Raw genomic sequence first — 22,004 nt, 5'->3', positions numbered from 1 at the left:
GTGGAGGAGTGTTCCCCTTACTCCAACACATTTGTAACAAGGCAGTCATCAGTGCTTTTGATCTTAGCCATTCTGACAGGTGTAAGATGGCTTCTCAGAGTCATTTTGATTTGCATTTCCCTGATTACTAAGGATGTTGAGCAATTCTTTAAATGTCTTTCGGCCAATTGAGATTCTTCTGTTTAGAATTCTCTGTTTAGACCTGTTCTCTTTTAAAAATGGAATTATTTGGTATTTTGATGTCTAGTTTCTTGAGTTCTTTATATATCTTGGATATCAGTCCCCTGACCTTAGCACAACCGACACCATGTTGTAGGCACCATTCTGACCCTAGAACCCAGCAAGTGGGTCCCAACACCTAAAATGGGAACAAAGACCTAATCCTCAAAGACATAGTCAATAGTTTCAGGATACAGGAAAGTCTCTAAATGTACTAGCCTTGCCTTTTGGCTTCTGTAGTTCTTTTTGCTAACTAAATTGGGTCAACCCAGGAGGTAGTTTTTGTGCTTAGAAGATCAGAGGCAGTGAGTCTCGGAGCTGCATCATTTGTGCAAGTTTCCCATGCAGCTGCTGGCCAGTAATAAAGACTTTGTATTCAACTTTAAGAGTGTCCACGTGTGCTCTTTGTTAGAGTTACCACACAACAGAATCACAGTGGAGACTCTTCAAAAAATTAAAAGTGAATCAGTTATACCACTCACGGGTATATACACACATTTCAGTTCTTTATATTAGAGGCATATCTGCACATCAATATTGATTGCAGCATACTTAAACTAGTCAGGCTTCCCTAGAGGAGCAGAACTGATAGAATCTATCCATCTATATATTTATAGAAAGGTGATTTATTAAAGTGGTTTATAGGCCATAGTCTACCTATTCCAATAATGGCTGTCTACCATCAGAGATGTCAAGAGTAGAGTTGACATGGTTGTTCATACCATGAGGCTAGATATCTCAGCTGGTCTTCGGTATATTCTGGAATTCTGAAGAAGTAGGCTCTAATCCCAGTGAAGGAATGGACATGCTAGCAAGAGTAAGGGCCAGCCAGCAAAGAACAAAGGGCTTCCTTTTTCCTTATCCTTTATATAGGCTGCCACCTGAAGGTGTGGCCAAAGTTAAAAACAGAGCTTCCCATTTCAAAAGAGCTGGATTAAGTTGGGTATTCCTACTTCAAATGATTTAAATTTTTAATTAAGAAAGATCCCTTACAGGTGTACCTAATCAGTTGGGTTTTAGTTAGTTCCACATGTGTTCGGGTTGACACCAACAGTAGCCATTGCAACAGTACACAGTAACTACATTAGGAAAATAGCCTGGGTGTCAGAATCAGAGAAAGGTATAAAGAAAATGTGATGTATCAGCATAATGGAAAATTATTTATTCATAAAAGAATGGAAATTATGCTTTTTTGCAGGAAAAAATTCAGTGGAGATAGTCATATAAATTAGCCAGGTTCCGTAAACTATCCATGTTTTCTTTCAGATGTGGTTCCCAGATTATATTTACATAATGAGATCCTGTGTGCATATGTTTCATGAGATTAGAGGCAAAGCTCTGTAGCGGAAAATGATGACTAAGCACTGTGTGGAGAGATGAGAGCTGGGCGGACTGTGGTGACAAGGAGTGCGCTCATACTCAGTATGTGCTTCAAGACATCCCATGTCCAGAGAATGAAGTCACAAGAACGATTTTAATACCACTATAGCTTTTTATTAATTGATCCGAGATTAAATACATATTTTGTGAGCTTTATTTCATATAGAATATGATACTGCAATTAGAAAACATAAATGTTAAATTATCAGAGAGAAATATTCAACCACTCATTACTCACAAATAAAATAACAGACTTAAGATTTTTAGAGAGTTTTACTAAGTACTCAAATATGTGTGAATAGAAATATTTTACATATCCATCTATATCTACATGTCATCTATACGCCTATACTTGTACCAATGTATCAATATATTCACATAAGTCTTTAAAACCTATGTATGCATGTGTTTTGGTACTTATATCTCTTCTTAGTCACATTGAACAGCACTTTACTCTGAAAACCTGGCTAGCTCTTACATTGCATAGCCATAATATTTCGAAATTTCCATATCCTTCTCCCTCTGAAGGAAAAACTGCAGTTTTCCCAGAGAGGTGTACTTGGCAGCATTCTCTCGCTCCTGTTGGGCCTGCCTCTTCATGGCCTCCCTCTCTGGCCTCTGCTCTTCCGTGATGGGCTGTGAGAAGACTGGCCCTGGAATGTCCACTTTCCTCCATGGGATGGGTTGGCAACTGAAGTCTAGCAGCAGGTATTGGGTTTTAGCTTTGGGAGACGAGAGGGCCTTGTTCCTGGCAGCAGAAAGAGGCTCCCTGTGGAGTGAAGTGTGAGATGATGCTCTGTAGGGTGCAGGCAAAGAGGCAGCCGGCTGAGGCTCAGTGCAAGACTGGATGGGCTTGGTTATGTTGGCTCGTGTGGCACTGGTGCCGTTTGGCAGAGCTGACTTGTCAGAGGCCATCAAAGATGTGCTGGCAGGAGCTGGTTGGGATGGCTTGAGTGTGGGAGGCTGAGCTGAGTGGGAGTGAGGCCTCACTGGGTAAGCCACAGTGGGCCTGCGTGAAGCCAGGCAGAGAAGCTTTCTAGAAACAGGTTTGGTTTGAGGCTTGTCCAGGACTGGGAAAGGCAGAGGTACTAACTTGACCTTCCCAGGTGGGGGCAGCTCATACTGGGATGGAGATGGACACCGCTTGTGAGCACTGCTCCCTGGTCTCTGAATCTTGCCCAGGCTTTTGTCAAGGCTTTGGTCCTCACGTGGCATATCCAGCAGGGATGTGGTATCCGAACCTGTCCTGGGATCTTTGTTGCTGCTGAAGTTCGGCAGAGCCCGGGAGGAGGAGATGCCAGTTTTCTTCTCACTCTTCTTCCCCAGTGGGTGAAAGACCTGCACGGACTCCAGCATGTGCATGCCGAGGTGAGTTCGAGGCTTCTTAAAGCTGTCGTGGCTGAGCTCAGGAGGATTCCTCTTCCTCTTGGTCTTGGGGATGTTGGGCTTCTCTTCTGCCTTGACTCTGTGACTTGATGGCTTCAGCTCCTCTGTTTTCTTGGAGTTGTTTTCTCTACTCTTCTTGGCCTTGTCTTGCCCATGTGCCCTAGCTCTGCTGCGCTTGCTGGGTGTGACTTTCTGAGCTTTGCCCTCCAGGTGCTTGTCCATGTTGTCGAAAGCCCCTTCACTGAACCCAGCACTGCCCACAGCCTCTTCTCCCTCCACCAGTTTCTGGAGCTGGATTCTGGCTTGAGGAGCTCCATCAGGCAGCTCAGAGACTTTCTGGTCATTCTTTCTTACTTGGTCTGAGAGTACACTGATGGCGCTGGAGCTTTCCTGGGCCTGATCCCTCCTGATGACTGTGGAGTCTTTGGATTGAGTTGCTCGGGAATCTTGGAATTGGTTTAGCTCTGTGAGGGAGCTGAAGAGTTGGGGAAGGTGAATATCTGCCACGAGTGCAGTCATGTCTGCAAAGTCCATGCTGGAGCCCACCACACTCTGAAGCACCCCAGGCTCTTCTTGACCTAGGCTGCTGTTTCCCAAGGCGTCATTGTCAAGAACAAGGTTCTGTCGTAGGCTTTCAGCATCAGTGTATTTCAGGGTCTGCTGCATGTCGGGGTGCACTAAAGGTAGGCGTGCTGGGTCTTGGTTTTCTTTTGTGCACTCATAGGTAACCAGAGGTGTTGATAGATCGGCTGTCTTGAAATCCAAGTTGTTATTTTCTGTTTGTTCCAGGCTTGGAGCTGGAGGCAAGGGCAGGAGTTCTGAAGGACTGTGGATGGGGGCAGTTAATGACCTGTCCTCGCTGACAGGTGGTGTCCTCATCCGGGTGTCATGGGTGCAGGCATTGCCAAGGTCTGGACTCTGCAGCAAACAGAATGTCTGAGCTGAAGGTGTCAATTCCAGGGGCGTCTCCATTTCCACCACTGAAAAAGAGTCAAGTAAGAAGTCAGTGCCTGGTAGGTGAGATGCTCCCCTCCTGTTCCCCTCCTTTCAGTGTTCCTCAGCACTGAGGCCCTGCAGTGGGGCAGGCATTCCTATGAGCTCTGCTTGAATAGCAAGGGGCAGCACCTCTATTGGGAGACTCGTGGTGAGTGCTCTGTTATTTCTGGTGATAATGCAATGTCATGTTTTCACAGATGATTGTGTGTTCCTTTGTGTTTGTGTGGTGTGTGCATGCGTCTTCACCATGGGGAGGTTACAGAATTCCCTTGGTGTGTGCTCCTCTCTTGCTTTACCCTTTGTCTTTGAAAGTGTACCCCTCATTTCCTTGCAAGTTTGTTATTAGGCAGGTTGTCTGGTCCATCATTTTTAAGAACTTATCCATCTCTTCCAACTTCTTTCAGTTTTTGGCATTACTTAAATAACCCCAGAATCTTGGCTTTTTATGTGGCTTTAGGTATCCAAACCAAGTTCCTCCACTCCTACAAGTCAAGCAGTTCAACAACCCAGGATTTCCTCCAGCCCCACATTTCACAGTCTTGTTATTAGTGACATAAAAATTGGTTTAAGAAAGTAAAATCAGCCAGGGAATGGTGGTACACACCTTTCATCTCAGCACTTGGGAGGCAGAAGCAGTCAGATCTCTGCGTTCAAGACCAGTCTGGTCTACAAAGCAAGCTCCAGGACAGTCAGGGTGGAACATAGAAACTCTGTCTTGAACAGCAAAGCAAAAGAGAACAAACAAATAAAATGGTAAAATCTTTGGGCTTGCGTGCAACTGTGTTGTAGAAAACTGTGTTGTAGAAAACATGATCATGGTCTTTTCTCCAGAGAGAGAGAAAGAGAGAGAGAGAGAGAGAGAGAGAGAGACAGAGACAGAGACAGAGAGAGAGACTGACAGACAGACACACACACACAGAGACAGAGACAGAGAGAGAAAGAGAGAGAGAAGCTTTACCCAACTCAGCAATTGTATATGGGTAGATGCACTTATATTTGTAAGAGAATTGCAGGGTCAGCACTTGGAATCTGGGAGTAATAGTTCCTCCAGGACTGGTTTGGAGTTGCATTGCTCCAGAGTCAGATCTCAACACAGGGAAAATCAAGTGTTATGGAAACAGAAAGGCCTTTGTGTCCTCTAGAGCCCTGAGCAATAGATTAGGAAGGAGGTGATTGCTGTGTGTTGATGGATGGGACGAATTAGCTTGCAGGGTGACATGCGTGTCTGTGGGGGTGGTCCTTGGACATGTCTTAACGAGGGATGGATGCCACTCATTGTCCTGCATTCTCTCATTATAGAGACCGAAGACTGCGATGATGAGCCCGAGGCAAACCTAACCTATCAGAACTCACATTCTCCCTTTGTATGGACTGTCCACTACTGAGAGGTAGAGCTGTGCCCTCCTTGTTTGAGGGCTGATCTCACTCCTTCCCCTCCTGGCTCTGTTCTCACCTTGAAGACTGGTGTCCGGCATGGCTTGAGCAGATGTGGGATAGTAGATAGCAGAGGTGGAGAAAGGTGTTTGGACGTTCACTGACTGAAACTCCTTTAGCATCATCGCCACCTCTGGCTGCAGGGAGGAGGCCTGAGTTCCAGAGTAGGACACAAGGCGATAGGCCTGCAGGCACTGCTCGAGTTCTCCAGCCGTCAGAGGGCCCAGGCTGTTGAGGCTGTAGTAATAGAGCTGGCTGCCATCCTGGTAGGAAGGTGCCAGGTTGTATCCTTGATTTGGCACCTCTGATGGGGTGGCCTGGACAAGGCTGGCAGAGAGTGTCGGATAAAGAGGGACTAAGGCATTGGGATCTAGAATGTTATCACACTGGGCTGTCATAGCCAGGGAGGAGAGTGTGGTATTCTGGTCAATGATAGTTACAGTGAAGTCCTGGAATGCAGTTTCTCTCCTGTCAGAGCTTCCTGTGAGATCACACTGGAGAACACCTGCATAGGGGAGTGCCAGGGTGGAGATCTGGTTCTGGTCGGTCAGTGCAGTCAACGTGGTAGTGCCAGCTCGTTGGTAAAGGGAGGCTCTGCCCATGAGCTGCTGGCAACAAGTGCTGGAGTCTGATGGCAGGAGCCATGCTGAGCTCGCGGCTGGGGTGGAGACCCCATAGAAGTTGCACACACTTCCTGCTGAGGGTGTGGCATTCCTCAGCACAGGCACAGAGGGCTGCAGAGCACTTTCTGCCCCAAAGAACGGTGCACTTTGACAATTTTCTGTAGGAAACAAGAGGACAGTGGGAAATGGTGAGATGGAAGCTTTCTCGCTTCCTGTGAGGAGCTGTGCTGTCTCCAGGTTGTACTGTCTGGGGGAGTCCAACACCTATGTCCCCTCACATATCCCAAACAAATGGGTTCAGAATGATTCTTGTTACTATATAGGATGGCACTCATTTAATAAGCTGCCTGTTCTTCCTGTGTGGAACTGTAATTCCTAGTTGATCTGCTTTAACTCTCACTGTGCTCTAGACACCACTGTTCTTTCCCCTGCTTTGTCTTGCTCTAATACCTGCTTTAACACCGCCTTACAACTGTGTCCTAGAACAGAAGTGTTTAGAGATAGGAGAACCTTAGACAGCTTCTCATGGCTGTGTCTTTACCATATTCTGTGCAGATTTTACTCTGTGTAGACACAGGGTCTCATTCTGGTCTTGAAATCACACAGATAGGCCTGCTTCTCCCTCCAGAGTTCTGGCTCCATAGACATTTGCCATGTCCACCGGGCTTGTCTCTACTCTGAGCTTTTTAAGTAAATGATGTATCAGAAATTTCATATATAAGTACTATATTTAGGTAATTATATGTTCATCCCCTAACTCCTCTTGTTTCCCTCTACTTGTATAAGTCATGACGTCTTATTTTTGTATAACTATTGAGTACATATGCATATATGACTACACGAATAAAGCCTGGTGATAACATTCCACTTTGCTTGCCTATGTTTCATGTGACATCTTGGGAATACTAATGTAGTATGGGATTCCTCAACAAGATTGTTTCGTAATTTAATAGTTGGTTAACTGGTTCTTAAGTGATCAGTTCCTCAGTAACTGTTAATCTCTTGTAACTCTTCTAGTGGGCATCCTTGTGAGAATTCCCCTTCCCCCCATGTGTCAGTTCTTGTCCAGAGAACAACTGACCGTGGAGTACCCAGCCCCTGTTGATATCATCCAGCACAACAGTGCACATAAGATGTTGGGAATGCTCTGGAAGATGGGCTGGGTAGATGTTAAGAGCCAGATACCAGAGTGGGATGTTCTTTTCTATATTTGATAGGGAACCTTACCTAGACTAATCTCAGCAGTATGGGTGCCTAAAAATGGTTTGGAATATGACGATATCTTGTGCCTTTAGATTTAAAATCTTTGGCTGTCTGTAACATTTAATTCCCAACTACCTTCATGTACCTCTATCTGTGCAGTTTATCTTTTTTATTTCTGTTTTCTAACACCTGGTAAGAACCAAAGCTAACTGTGACATTCAACTGGAGATATCTATATCAATATAGATATAATATAATAGTGTGCCCACTAAACAAAGATTTAAAAGCATAGTGAAAGTAATCAGAGAAGTGATTGAAAGAAACATTTTAAAGTTTCTTTCCTTACCTGACATGGTCAGGGGGAGATTATCAGCAATCCACAGTACAGTGGAGTAAGGTCATCCTTGTCTGATCATCTGACCTCAGTGGCAAGTGTGTCCAGTATCAAACAGCACTTACTGGTCACTGGTCACAAGTGATCTGTGATGATCCAAATTTGTTTACAGGCATCACCATGGAAACACCAAGATTCTACCAGGTGCTGGTAGGGTAGGAGGGAGAATGATGTCATAAATAGGCAGCAGCCAATGAGGATGTCTGATTCCTAGCTAAAAGATGGGATTGGATAGAGCAGATGTCAGAAGACCAACAGCAGCCATGAAGGCTGAAATTGGGCTAATGAAAGGAGGAAATTACGGTATAGAAATCCTGCTTCCCATGGCGTTTAGCCTAGGCCATCATGGCAGTGCTTCTTCTAAGGTTCACTGATGAAGCTGTGCATGATGTGCATATGATGTATCACTTTCTAACAGAATGTGCCCGATCAGCCTACCCTGTCCATACAGTCAGTAGCCTTGGGCAGGAAGGAGAGGAACACCTAGGTTGAGGGAACTCGGGTAGGAAACCATTTCAGCTGATCTGCTTTATGAGCTGTCTATTAGGGTCCGAGAGAAGTTCTATAAAGGACCACCTGTCATGTATGCAGTCAGCAAGTTATTAAAAAACTCACAACAGGGGCTGGAGAGATGGATCAGCAGTTAAGAGCACTGACTAGTCTTCCAAAGGTCCCGGGTTCAATTCCCAGCAACCACATGGTGGCTCACAACCACCTATAAGGAGATCTGGTGCCCTCTTCTAGCCTACAGGCAAGACACTATATAAATCAATCAATCAATCATAAAAGAAAAACCCAACTGCCAACATGTTGGGGTGGCAAATGGCAACCCCCAGAGAAGCTCACACACATCTTTTATACCTGGTTAGGGGAATTCTAGAGAGGAGAGGTTATTCTGGGGGTTGATTGGTGGGTATAAACCAAACTTTCATAGGATTGGCAGGTGGCTCTAGGAACTTTGCAACATCAGGGTAGGGAAAGCTATCTTTAGCTAGCAGGAGGCTATGGGGCATCTGCTGAGCTAGCAGAAGGCTATGGGGTCCCTAGTGACTGGTTGCTCCTGAGTTTTGGTTTTTCCAAGAACTGCTTGCTCAACTCCAGCCAGTTCTAGTCAACTAAAACAAAGGACTAGTCCCTGACAGGGGTTGTTAGAAACCTGTCGTGTTTGTGATCTGGCTCCATGGCCTTCTTATTCCCCATTGAGTAGAATTTCAAATCCTTGAGATGTTTTTCTTCTAAATTTATAGGCTTGTGTTGTTGTTTAGGAACACTAGCTGGACCATAGAGACCTGCTCCTTTATAAATTTGGCTAGGGCGTTAATGATGCAAGGTCCATAGGTTAAGGCCAACATTAAGTGGATCAAGGGCCCAACCAGTGATGACAGGAGAGTAATTAACCAGGGTGACCAAGTGAATAGAGATTCATATCATAGCTTCTTCTTTTCTTTATTAAGAATTTTTTTATTGATTTTTATTGAGCTCACCTAGGCCAAGGCAGTTTCTTTATTCATTAACCAATGAAAGCAACACACAAACAGAAGGAACTCCTACACTATTTTCCCTTTTCTGTTTAAACAAAAAGGAAGGCTTTAACTTTTTTTAGTAGCCACTGTAACTTTTTTTTTACATTTTTTATTGATATTTATTGAGCTCTACATTTTTCTCTGCTCCCCTCCCTGTCCCTCCCCTCCCCCATTCAACCCTCCCCAAGGTCCCCATGCTCCCAATTTACTCAGGAGATCTTGTCTTTTTCTACTTTCTACTTCCCATGTAGATTAGATCTATGCAAGTCTCTCTTAGTGTCCTCATTGTTGTCTAAATTCCCTGGGATTGTGGTTTGTAGGCTGGCATTCTTTGCTTTATGTTTTAAAACCACTTATGAGTGAGTACATGTGATAACTGTCTTTCTGTGTCTGGGTTACCTCACTCAAAATAATGTTTTCTAGCTCCATCCATTTTCCTGCAAAATTCAAGATGTCGTTATTTTTTTTTTTTCTGCTGTGTAAGTACTCCATCATATAAATGTACCACATTTTCCTTATCCATTTTTCGGTTGAGGGCCATTTAGGTTGTTTCCAGGTTCTGGCTATGACAAACAAAGCTGCTATGAACATAGTTGAGCACTTGTCTTTGTGGCACAATTGAGCATCCTTTGGATATATACCCAAAAGTGATATTAGTGGGTCTTGAGGAAGGTTGTTTCCTAATTTTCTGAGAAATTTCCACACTGACATCCAAAGGAGTTGTACCAGCTTGCATTCCCACCAGCAAGGCAAAAGTGTTCCTTTTCCCCCACAACCTCTCCAGCATAAGTTGTCATCAGTGTTTTTGATCTTGGCCATTCTTACAGGTGTAAGATGGAATCTCAGGGTTGTTTTGATTTTTATTTCTCTGATGACTAAGGATGTTGAACATTTCCTTAAGTGTCTTTCAGCCATTTTAGATTCCTCTGTTGAGAGTTCTCTGTTTAGGTCTGTACTCCATTTTTTTATTGGATTATGTGATCTTTTGGTGTTCAATTTCTTGAGTTCTTTGTTTATTTTGGAGATCAGACCTCTGTCTGATGTGGGGTTGGTGAAGATCTTTTCCCATTCTGTAGGCTGTCATTTTGTCTTGGTGACTTTGTCCTTTGCTTTACAGAAGCTTTTCAGTTACAGGAGGTTCTATTTATTAATTGTTTCTCTCAGTGTCTGTGCTACTGGGGTTATATTTAGGAAGTGGTTCCCTGTGCCAGTGCATTTAAGTGTTCTTTCCACTTTCTCTTCTATAAGTTTAGTGTGGCTGGCTTCATGTTGAGGTCTTTGATCCATTTGAACTTAGTTTTGTGCATAGTGATAGATATGGTTCTATTTTCATTTTTTTTTTTTTTGGTTTTTCGAGACAGGGTTTCTCTGTAGCTTTGGTGCCTCTCCCGGAACTAGCTCTTGTAGACCAGGCTGGCCCTATTTTCATTCTTCTACATGTTGATATCCAGTTATGCCAGCACCACTTGTTAAATATGCTTTCTTTTTTACATTTGATATTTTTTGCTTTTTTATCAAAGATCACGTGTTCAAAGATGTGTGGATTGATATCTGGGTCTTCTATTCGGTTCCATTGGTCCTCCTGTCTGTTTTTATGCCAATACCAGGCTGTGTTTAGTACTGTAGTTCTATAGTAGAGTTTGAAGTCAGGGATTGTGATGCCTCCAGAAGTTCTTTTATTGTACAGGATTGTTTTGGCTGTTATGGTTTTTTTTTTTGCTTTTTTAATGAAGTTGAGTACTTTTTTTTTGAGGTCTGTGAAGAATTTTGCTGGGATTTTGATGGGCATTGCATTGAATCTGTAGATTGCTTTTGGTAAGATTGCCATTTTTACTATGTCAATTCTGCCTACCCAAGAGCATGGGAGATCATTTCATTGTCTGGTGTCTTTTTCAATTTCTTTCTTCAAAGATTTAAACTTCTTGTCATACATGTCTTCTACTTGTTTGGTTAGAATTACTCTGAGATATTTAAGCTATTTGTGGCTATTGTGAAGGGTGTTGTTTCTCTGCTTTCTTTCCCAGACCTTTTATTATCTGTGTACAGGAAGTCTATTGATTTTTTTTGAGTTAATCTTGTATCCTGCTATATTACTGAAAGTGTTTATGAGTCATAGAAATTCCTTGATAGAATTTTTTGGATCGCTTATGTAAACTATCATATCATCAGCAAACAGTGAGAATTTGACTTCTTTTCTGATTTGTATTCCATTGTCATCCTTTTGGTGTCTTATTGCTCTAGCTAGGACTTCAAGGACTATGTTGAATAGACATGGACAACCTTGTCTTGCTCCTGATTTCAATGGGATCGCTGGGAGTTTCTCTCTATTTAATTTGATATTGGCTGTTGTCATGCTGTATATTGTCTTTATTATGTTTTGGTATTTTCCTTGTATCCCTGCTCTCTCCAAGACCTTAATCATGAAGGAATGTTGTATTTTGTCAAAAGCTTTTTCAGCATCTAATGAGATGATCATGTGGTTTTTATTTTTCCGTTTGTTTATATGGTGGTTTACATTGACAAATTTTTATATGTTGAACCATCCCTGCATCTTTGGTATGATGCTGACTTGATCATGGTGAATGATGGTTCTGATGTGTTCTTGGATTCAATTTGTCAGTATTTTATTTAGTATTTTTGCATCAATGTTCATGAGTGAGATTGGTCTGTAATCCCTTTCTTAGTAATGTCTTTCTGTGGTTTGGGTGCATTCAACCCACCTCCTGCTTTGTTTTACTTAAGATAGGGTTCAAATTGCCGGGCGGTGGTGGTGCACGCCTTTAATCCCAGCACTCGGGAGGCAGAGGCAGGCAGATCTCTGTGAGTTCGAGACCAGCCTGGTCTACAAGAGCTAGTTCCAGGACAGGCTCCAAAACCACAGAGAAACCCTAATCTCTCCGGGACCTTTATCATAAAGGGGTGTTGTCGAATGCTTTTTCAGCATCTAATGAAATGATCATATGGTTTTTTTCTTTCAGTTTATTTATATGATGGATTACATTGATAGATTTGCGTATGTTGAACCAGCCCTGCATCTCTAGGATGAAGCCTACTTGATCATAATGAATAATTTTTCTAATGTGTTCTTGGATTCGGTTTGCCAGTATTTTATTGAGAATTTTTGCGTCGATGTTCATGAGTGAGATTGGCCTGTAATTCTCTTTCTTGGTTAAGTCTTTGTGAGGTTTTGGTATCAGGGTGACTGTAGCTTCATAAAAGGAATTTGGCAATGACTCTTCTGCTTCTATATTGTGAAATACCTTAAGGAGTATAGGTATTAGCTCTTCTTGAAAGTTCTGGTAGAATTCTGCATTGAAACCATCTGGTCCTGGGCTTTTTTTGGAAGGGAGGTTTTTGATAACAGCTTCTAATTCTTTGCGACTAACAGGTCTATTGAGATTGTTCACCTGGTCTTGGTTTAACTTTGGTATATGGTATTTATCTTAAAAAAATGTCCATTTCTTTTGCATTTTCCAGTTTTGTGGCATACAGGCTTTTGTAGTAAGATCTAATGATTCTCTGAATTTCCTCTGTGTCTGTGGTTATGTCCCCCTTTTCATTTCTGATCTTATTTATTTGCGTGTTCTCTCTCTGTCATTTAATTAGTTTGGATAGGGGTTTGTCGATCTTGTTAATTTTCTCCAAGAACCAACTTTTTGTTTCATTGATTCTTTGGATTGTTTTCTGTGTTTTTATTTTGTTGATTTCAGTCCTGAGTTTGATTATTTCTAGTCTTCTACTCCTCCTAGGTGCATGTGCTTCTTTTTTTTTCTAGAGCTTTCAGGTGTGCTGTTCAATCTCCAATGTATGCTTTCTCTGTTTTCTTTAAGTGGGCAGTTAGTGCTATGAACTTTCCTCTTAGCACTGCTTTCAATGTGTCCCATAGGTTTGAGTATGTTGTCTCTTTATTTTCATTAATTTCAAGGAAGACTTTAATTTCTTTCTTAATTTCTTCCTTTACCCAGGTGTGGTTCAGTAGTTGACTGTTTAGTTTCCATGAGTTTGTCGGCTTTCTGGGGGGTAGCATTGTTGTTGCCTTCTAACTTTAATCCATGGTGATCTGATAAGACACAAGTGGGCACTGATATTTTTTTTGTATCTGTGGAGGTTTCCTTTATTACCAAGTATGTGGTCAATTTTCGAGAAGGTTCCATGAGCTGCAGAGAAGAAGGTATATTCTTTCCTATTTGGGTGGAGTGTTCTATAGATGTCTGTTAAGTCCATTTGCTTCATTACCTCCAATAACTTTCTTAGTTCTCTATTAGGTTTCTGTCTGATTGACCTGTCCATTGGTGAGAGAGGTGTGTTGAAGTCTCCTACTACTAGTGTGTGTGGTTTGATGTCTGCCTTGAGTTTTAGTAATATTTCTTTTACATAAGTGGGTGCTTTTATATTAGGGGCATAGATATTCAGGATTGAGACTTCATCCTGATGAATTGTTCCTGTTATGAGTATAAAATGTCCATCTCAATCTCTTCTGATTGATTTTAGTTTGAAGTCAGTTTTGTTAGAAATTAGTATGGCCACTCCTGCTTGTTTCTTAGGCCAGTTTGCTTGAAAAACTTTTCCCCAACCCTTTACTCTGAGTAGATGCCTGTCTTTGTGGTTGAGATGTGTTTCTTGTAAGCAGCAGAATGTTGGATCCTGTTTTCGTATCCAATCTCTTAGCCTGTGCCTTTTTATAGGTGAATTGAGTCCATTAATATTAAGTGATATTAATGACCAGTAGTTGTTTACTCTGGTTATACTTATTGTTTTTGTTAGTAGAGTTTGTGTGTCTCCCTTCTTTGAGTTGTGCTGGTGAAGGGTCGCTAGATGCCTGAGTTATTTTAGGCAGTGTTGGCAATGTTGGATTCCTTGGGTTGTGATTTTCCTTCTATTACTTTCTGTAAGGCTGGATTTGTGGCTACGTATTGCTTGAATTTGTTCTTATCCTGGAATGTTTTGTTTTTCTCCATTGATAGTGAACGATAGCTTGGCTGGGTATAGTAGCTTGGGCTTGCATCCATGGTCTCTTAGTTTCTACCCAGGACCTTCTGGCTTTCATGGTTTCCATAGAGAAGTCAGGTGTAAGTCTGATCGGTTTACCTTTATAAGTTACTTGCCCTTTTTCCTTTGCAGCTCTTAATATTCTTTCTTTAATCTGTATGTTTTGTGTTTTGATTATTATATGGTGAGGGGATTTTTTTTGATCCAGTCTTTTTGGTGTTCTGTATGCTTCTTGAATATTCAAAGGAATGTCTTTCTTTATGTTGGGAAAGTTTTCTTCCATAATTTTGTTAAAAATATTTTCTGGGCCTTTGAGCTGATACTCTTCTCCTTCTTCTATCCCTATTATTCTTAGGTTTGGTCTTTTTATTGTGTCCCATATTTCCTGAACGTTTTGTGATGAGAATTTGTTGGCTTTGCTGTTTTCTTTGATCAGTGTGTTTATTTTCTCTATGGTGTCCACAGAATCTGAGATTCTTTCTTCTACCTCTTGTATTCTATTGATTATGCTTGTTTCTGTAGTCTCTGCTCGTTGACCTAGATCAACCGTATCCAGCTGGTCCTCAGTTTGTGTTTTCTTCCTTGCTTCCATTTTAGTTTTCAATTCTTGAACTGTTTCAATTACCTGTTTGATTGATTTTTCTTGGTTTCCCAGGGTATCATTTACATATTTACTCATTTCTTCAAACTTTTTGTTATACTTCTCATCCATTTCTATAAGGGCATTTTTTATATGTTGTTTGAGGGACTCTATTGCTTTCATAAAGGCAATTTTTTCCAGTTCTTCTGTGCTAGGGTGTTCAAGCCCTTCTGTCGTAAGATCATTGGGTTCTGGTGTTTTCATGTTGTTTTTCAGATTGTTGGGTGAATTCTTGCCTTGGCGTATGCCCATCTCCTCCTATCAATGCTATCTAGTGGGTCCTCTAAAACAGGATCAGGATTCCCTGCTGGCTAGGGGCCCCCCCCCGCATACAAAATGCCCCCGCTCCATTTCCTGGGTTGGCCGCAGGCCAAAATCCCTCACACCACTCAGGAGGGTCTACAGGAACAGGAGCCGGCTCCCCGTTCACCAGGGACCTCGTCAACAAAAGGTCTATCACTCTGTAGGCCAGCCACCAAAACAAAGACACTCCCTCTGCCCTCTGCCCCGAGCACCCAACCCAGCGCCTAAACAGGCTGAACTGGGTGATCCCGTTGCCCCGCGGAAGGGAGGGGGAAGGAAGGAGGCCTCTGGGGGCAAGCTGGGATGGACCAGGGAGAGAGAGGTCGCAGCAGAGGAGGAACTGCCCTAGCAGGCTGGCCGGGAGTCAGGGGGGTCGGGGAATGCCCCCACTCTGTTTCCTGGGTTCCACCGTGGGTCAAGAACACTCCCACCACTTAAGACGGTCTTCAGGGGCAGGTCCAGGCTTCGCGTTCGCCAGGGACCTCGCCAACAAAGGACCTTCCACTTTGCAGGCCAGCCACCAACACACCTACTTGAGTTAGTTGTAGTGGAACGATCTGCTCTCAGTGTGGGCTTCACTGTTTCAAGCTTGGACCATCAGAAAATTTAAGTTCGTGTCTGCCACGCCGCCGCCCGTGTCTGCGCTGCTCTGCCTGCGCTGCCGCCCGCATCTGCGCCAGTCTGCCTGCCGAGTTTTGGATTTCTTGTTTGCTTAGGTAATATTATATCCTTCTGGAGTCTGGACCTGGTAGATGTCTGTAGGTATGTGGAGAGTTATCTTTTCTTGGATATGTTCCAAAATGTTCTTATGCTATTTCTTTTAGGGTTTCTCCACGCTGATCCACTCAGATATCTCATTACTTTCTTTTCTAGAACTTTTCATGTGAGTAGCACCCTCCACTCTGCAGGTCCCACATGGAGCTGACTCCTCAGCTTGTGCTTTTAAAATGCTAAGCACTGGGTGGTCCTTGGACCTCCCACAGGGCAGGGAAACTTGCTTGCTCTTTGGGCTGAGGAGGGAGGAAGACTTGATTGGGGGAGGAGGGGTAATAGGAGGTGGTGGCGGGGAAGAGGCAGAAATCTTTAATAATTAAATAAATTAATAAAAAAAAATGCTAAGCACTTAAGAGTCTAAGCTGCGACATTACTAAAGGTCAAATACCATACCGCCTTCTAACTCCACCCAGTCCAGCATGGTGGAGCTGCTTGTGCCTCTGAGCTGTGCACACCGCCCCAGTTCTAGGCACACAGCCAATCCAACTTGCCATCAAGCAAGCTGCAGCAATCTTCTCACAAACCCCATCCAAATGTTCTGTCACCACAGCCAGAGGTCATGCTGACAGCACTGCACAGAAAACTGACATTTCAAAACCACTGCATTATTTCTGCTGTGGCTGAGTCAGGAAAATCTCTCTCAAAGGGGCTGTGGCAAACTGCCAGCAAACAACAAAAAGCTGTGTCAAATTCTGTTTTTTGTTTTTTTATCTAGAATTCCTTTTTAAGCTTTCCTAGGTTTTATGTGGATATAGTCGACCATGTTGGAGCTCCAATTGTTTTAAAGTGAGGGCATGCTTGTTTGACCTGGCTGCCCAGCTAGCTTACACCCAAAATTAACACACAGAAACTGTATTAATTAAAACATTGTTTTGCCCATTTGCTCTAAAGCCTTATTGGCTAACTCTTCTATCTCAGTTTAACCCATTTCTATTAATCTGTATATCGCCATAAGGCAGTGGCTTACTGAGAAAGATTTGGCATATCTGTTTCTGGCGGCTCCAGGGTGTCTCTCTCCTACTTTGCCTTTCTTTCTCCAAGCATTCAGTTCTGTATTCCCCACCTACCTAAGTTCTGCCCTATCAACTAGGTCAAGGCAGTTTATTCATTAACCAATGAAAACAGAGCACAAACAGAAGGAACTCCTATACAAAGGGCCTGATTTTATTTTCTGTTCACTTTCCTCTAAGAACCCAACAGTACAGAACTGTTCACCCCTTGAGGTGGATGGAAAACACTTGAGAATAAACTGTCTGTCTAAAATCACCTACTTAGTAAGAACCAAAGCTAAATGTGACATTCAAATCTAGATATCTATATCAACATCAATAGTATCCACATTCAGTAAAGATTTAATAGTATAGTAAAAGTCAGTGGAGAAGATCAAAAACATGTTTTAAAGTCTCTATCCTTACCTGACAGGTCAGGGGAAAAGGATCAGCAATCCAAAGAACAATGAAGCAAGATAATTGGTCGGCCTTGTCTGATCAGCTGACCTCAGTGGCAAGTGTGTCCAGTATCAGACACCACTCACTGGTCACTGGTCACCTGTGATTATTCAAATTTGTTTACAATCATTACCACAGAAACATCAAGATTCTCCCAGGTGCTGATAGGGTTGGAGGGAGAATGATGTCATAAATGAGCCAACAGCCAATGGGATGGTCTGATTTCTAAATAGAAGATGGGATTGGTTGGAGATTTCAGGAGACCAACAGTAGCCATGGAGGCTGAGGTGTGGGCTAATGAAAGAGGCAATCATGGCATGGAAGTGCCACTTCCCATGGAGTTTAGCCTAGGCTATCATGGCAGTGCTCTTATAAGGTTCACTGATGAAGTGGTGTATAATGTACACATGATGGGTCACCTTTCAACAGAAAGTGTCCCATCAGCCTACACTTACATACAGTGAGTAGTTTCGGGCAGGAGGGAGAACCACTGTTGAGGGAACTCAGGTGATAGGCCATTCCAGTTCATCTGACTTTTGTGCTGTCAGCATCTGTTTATGACCCAAGGAAAAGATCAAAGTGCTCCTTTGTGACTGTGTGCAAGGTCAGGGCTTTGTGTGCTGCGTGCATGTTGATGAACTCTGAGACACTTGTCTTCTTTTTTTTTTCTCCTACAGTCCTTCTTATTCTGTGCTGGCCCATGCTGGACTGACAACTCTCTTGTATACTTTTCATTCCTTCTTTGTATGTTTTCACACTTGGACCAGCCTGACCCTTCATCATTACACTCATGGGCAATGTCACTTTGAACTTCCAGATCAGTGGTACTCTGTACATCATGTAGATGCTTGTATTTGGATGCTGCTGGTAGGTGAGCAAATTAATGGCTGATGGTAAGCATGGATACAATGGTTCCCTCTTTCAATCTCTTGTTACTGTTCTGCTGCCCAGACTCAGCTACTTTGAATGATTTTTTAAAATTTATTAGATTTAAAAAAATTACCAATCGAAGTTACCACTTCCTTCCTTGCTCCCAATCCCTCCTCAAACCCCTATCCAAAATGCAGAGAGGGTAATATACATTGGTTTGTGGAAGGTCCAAGGCCATCTCTACTATATCTAGGCTGAGCAAGGTGTACATCCAAAGAGAATAGGATCCCAAAAATCTAGTACATGTAGTTGGGATACATCCTTGTGCCCCTGCCAGTGGTCCTAGAGTCTGCCCCAGCGGCTCAACTGTCAATCAAATTCAGAGGAACTATTTTGATCCCATGCTTGTTCCTTCCTAGTTCAGTTGGAGTTGGTTATTTTCCATCAGCTCATGTAAACTGTTTCAGTGGGTGAACCCATCATGGTCTTGACTTCCTTGCTCATATCCTCATCCCTTCCACTCTTCAACTCTACTTTGGTAGCTCAGCTCAGTTTTCCGATGGTGTCTTTGAAAGTGGTATTAAAGAATTCTGTGTGTGGATTACTAAGGAAGCCAGTTGTGTGCAGCCTTACTCTAGAAATGATCTCCTAGGGTTACTAGTTTTGCCTATGTTGTGTCCCTTTTCTTTTTTCTTGCTGTCACTAATGTGTTATCAGTGTTCTCTTTTATTAAATATATCCTGTCAGATCACAGTTTATTAATGATCCTTGCATTGTAATGTTGTAATGGGAGCAGCGGGGCTGTGTCCCCGGCACCCGGCTGCCTGCATGGCTTTACCCGAAATAACTACACGGAAACTGTATTCTTTTAAACACTGCTTGGCCCATTAGTTCTAGCCTCTTATTGGCTAATTCTCACATCTTTGACTAACCCATTTCTAATATTCTGTGTAACACCTCGAGCTGGCTTACCAGGAAAGATCTTAACCTGCATCTGTCTGGAGTGGGAGAATCATGGCGACTCACTGACTCGGCTTCTTTCTTCCAGCATTCTGTTCTGTCTACTCCACCCACCTAAGGGTTGGCCTATCAAATGGGCCTAGGCAGTTTCTTTATTAATTAACCAATGAAAGCAACAGATTAGAAAGAAATCACTCCCACATCATTTCCCATTTTTCTGTTTAAACAAAAAAGAAGGCTTTCATTTTAACACAGTAAAATTACATATAGCAAAACAGTTATCAAGCAAGAATTACAGTTACAATATTTGTATCTATCTTATCTTTTATAATAACTAAGGAAAACTACAACTATAACTAACCATTCTTCAACTCCATCAAAGACTCCAGCAGGATATAATATTACCTAAGTAAACAAGAAATAAGAAACTTCAAACTCTAGAAATGACAGAGACATCTTGCTGCCTGGACAGTCACCCAAAGTTCTTTTGTACCATTAGGGCATCCATCTTCGGCCTTCAGGCCCATAGTTTCCAGCAGACATTTCCATGAAGCAGGAAAATTCCAAAGACAGTTCAGTCACTTTCTGTTGTGTCCTGCAGAATGTCTCGTAAACTCTTTCATAAATCAGGAACTCCGAAAGACCATCTCACCTTTAGGCAAGTTCAGCAGTCCTTTTTCTGAGGGTTCTTTGTGTCCAGTTCATGCATCAGTCCAGGCAAGAGCAATTTCTTGCCCAAATGGCTACCCAACTCCATAAGGAGTTTCTTTGATGCCCATCTTTCTCTCGAAGTAGATTGGTGCTGCCAGGAGCAGATGTGTCTCATTGTCATGAAAAGCCCTAAGTTATTAAAATATTTTAAATGCCATATTCTGCAGTCTTTGAAAGATATGAAGAATACCTATCTAACTGAAATATATCTCTATATATCTAGAAAATCTAACTAACATGATTATAAGTTTGACTATTATTAATGATTATCCATTAACAACTTATGTTTCCTAATTATACATTAGATTCTTAAATAAACTACACAATCACAATACCTTAATAAAGATCAGAAATACATATACATATAACAAAATTGACCTTAAATTTCTCTCAATAAGGCAAAATTTATACCTATGCAAATTATTCATATCTATATCATATCCCCTTTAAATGTAAAAGAACATTTATAAACAATATTTGGGAACATGGGTGCAGTTTTTTCTCTCCAAACTGCTTCCTGCTGAATGGGGACGCTGTTATTCAGGTCTTTTATGGGATAACCTGTCTGCTAGTTTCATCTCAGTTGGCAGTTGAGTGAAGTAGTTTTTTGAGGGTGTTCATAGCAATCTTTCAGGAGGGCATGGTCTATCATACCATATTGGGATAGAAGAAATCCACAGGGTCTCATCCTCTGTGAAAACAAAAGAACACCCTCTCCAAAGCATCATATCCTTAGATCCAAATCCTGAAGTCATAATACCCTTATAGCCATTCTGGTTCTGCTTGGCAGCCCATATAATGACATGTCTCTCTGTACTTAGCTCCTTTACCGTCAAAAATTTTAAAGAAAACACAATGTACATAATCCAGACTCTCTGTGAATTTTCCATTTTTATGTGGCTTATTTTTCTTTATTTCTCTTAATCTATAACTATCTGTCTCTTTAAAGATTTTACCTTTTTTTAAACCATTAACTTTATTCTCTATATATTTTTCTTCTTTCTCTCAAGCCTACATACATTCATCAGACAGTGTCTGAATCTGTTCTATTGTGAATCTGTAATTTTTTTACTATCCAGGAGCACTTTGTTTTGCGCTCTTAAATCGCTAAGTGCTTAAGAATCTAAGCTGTGACATTCCTAGGTCAAAAACAGGTACTGCCTGCTTGGCCTGCCCAGTCCAACATGGCGGAGCTGCTCGTGCCTCTGATTCTTGCACATTGCACCAGTAACATGGTAGAGCTGTTTGTGCCTCTGAGCAGCAACAGAAAATGATCCCCTTTTAGGCATATAGCGAGTCTAGTTGCCATCAAACAAGTCATAGCACTTTACTCCAAATGCTCCATTCAAAAGCTCTGTCTCCCACAGGAGCCAGACAGAGATCGTGATGGCGGCACAGCCCAGAAAGCCGGCATTTTAAAACAGCCAGTATTTTTCCTGCTGCTGAGTCAGGACAATTTCTCTCTGAGGCACGCAACCCATAAACAGCAAAAAACTGTCTTAAATTCGCTCTCTCTCCTTTTTAAGCCCTCTCAGGTTTTACGTGGCATTAGTTAATCACGTTGGGCACTACTCTGTAGTAATAAGAGTGGCGGGGCTGTGTCCCCTGTACCCGGCCGCCCGCATGGCTTTACCCGAAATAATTACACGGAAACTGTATTCTTTTAAACACTGCTTGGCCCATTAGTTCTAGCCTCTTATTGGCTAATTCTCACGTCTTTGACTAACCCATTTCTAATATTCTGTGTAGCACCTCGAGCTGGCTTACCAGGAAAGATCTTAACCTGCGTCTGTCTGGAGTGAGAGAATCATGGCAACTCACTGACTCGGCTTCTTTCTCCCAGCATCCTGTTCTGTTTACTCCACCCATCTAAGGGTTGGCCTATCAAATGGGCCTAGGCAGTTTCTTTATTAATTAACCAATGAAAGCAACAGATTAGAAAGAAATCACTTCCACATCATTGTAAGAAACTAAAAATTGGCTTGAAATTTAAATGCATCTAAAGTATATATTTGGAAATATAATCAATTATACCTGTTGGGGAAAAGGGAAAATGGTCCTGGAGGCAGTTTTGCTGTCCTCCTGCATTCACAGATGGTGTCAGAGCTTTCCCCCAGGACCTCCTGTACCCCAAGCTAGTTAGTGCACTAG

The 22,004-nt window shown here is 42.3% G+C and overlaps 1 protein-coding gene across 1 annotated transcript in view; it reads right to left on the bottom strand.

The window, feature by feature from the left end:
• Positions 1-2,073: 2,073 nt before the first annotated feature.
• Positions 2,074-22,004, bottom strand: part of LOC130869253 (uncharacterized protein C2orf78 homolog) — a 45,371-nt gene continuing 25,440 nt past the window's right edge. The window contains exons 3-4 of the mRNA XM_057761261.1: positions 5,435-6,196; positions 2,074-3,965 (exon numbers count right to left, since the gene is read on the bottom strand). Coding sequence (XP_057617244.1) covers positions 2,074-3,965; positions 5,435-6,196 — 2,654 coding nt within the window. The remainder of the gene's footprint in view (positions 3,966-5,434; positions 6,197-22,004) is intronic.

This window comes from Chionomys nivalis, chromosome 2 (genome assembly GCF_950005125.1).
Source record: "Chionomys nivalis chromosome 2, mChiNiv1.1, whole genome shotgun sequence".
NCBI lineage: Eukaryota > Metazoa > Chordata > Mammalia > Rodentia > Cricetidae > Chionomys > Chionomys nivalis.
This window is presented reverse-complemented; position numbering and strand designations above follow the sequence as displayed.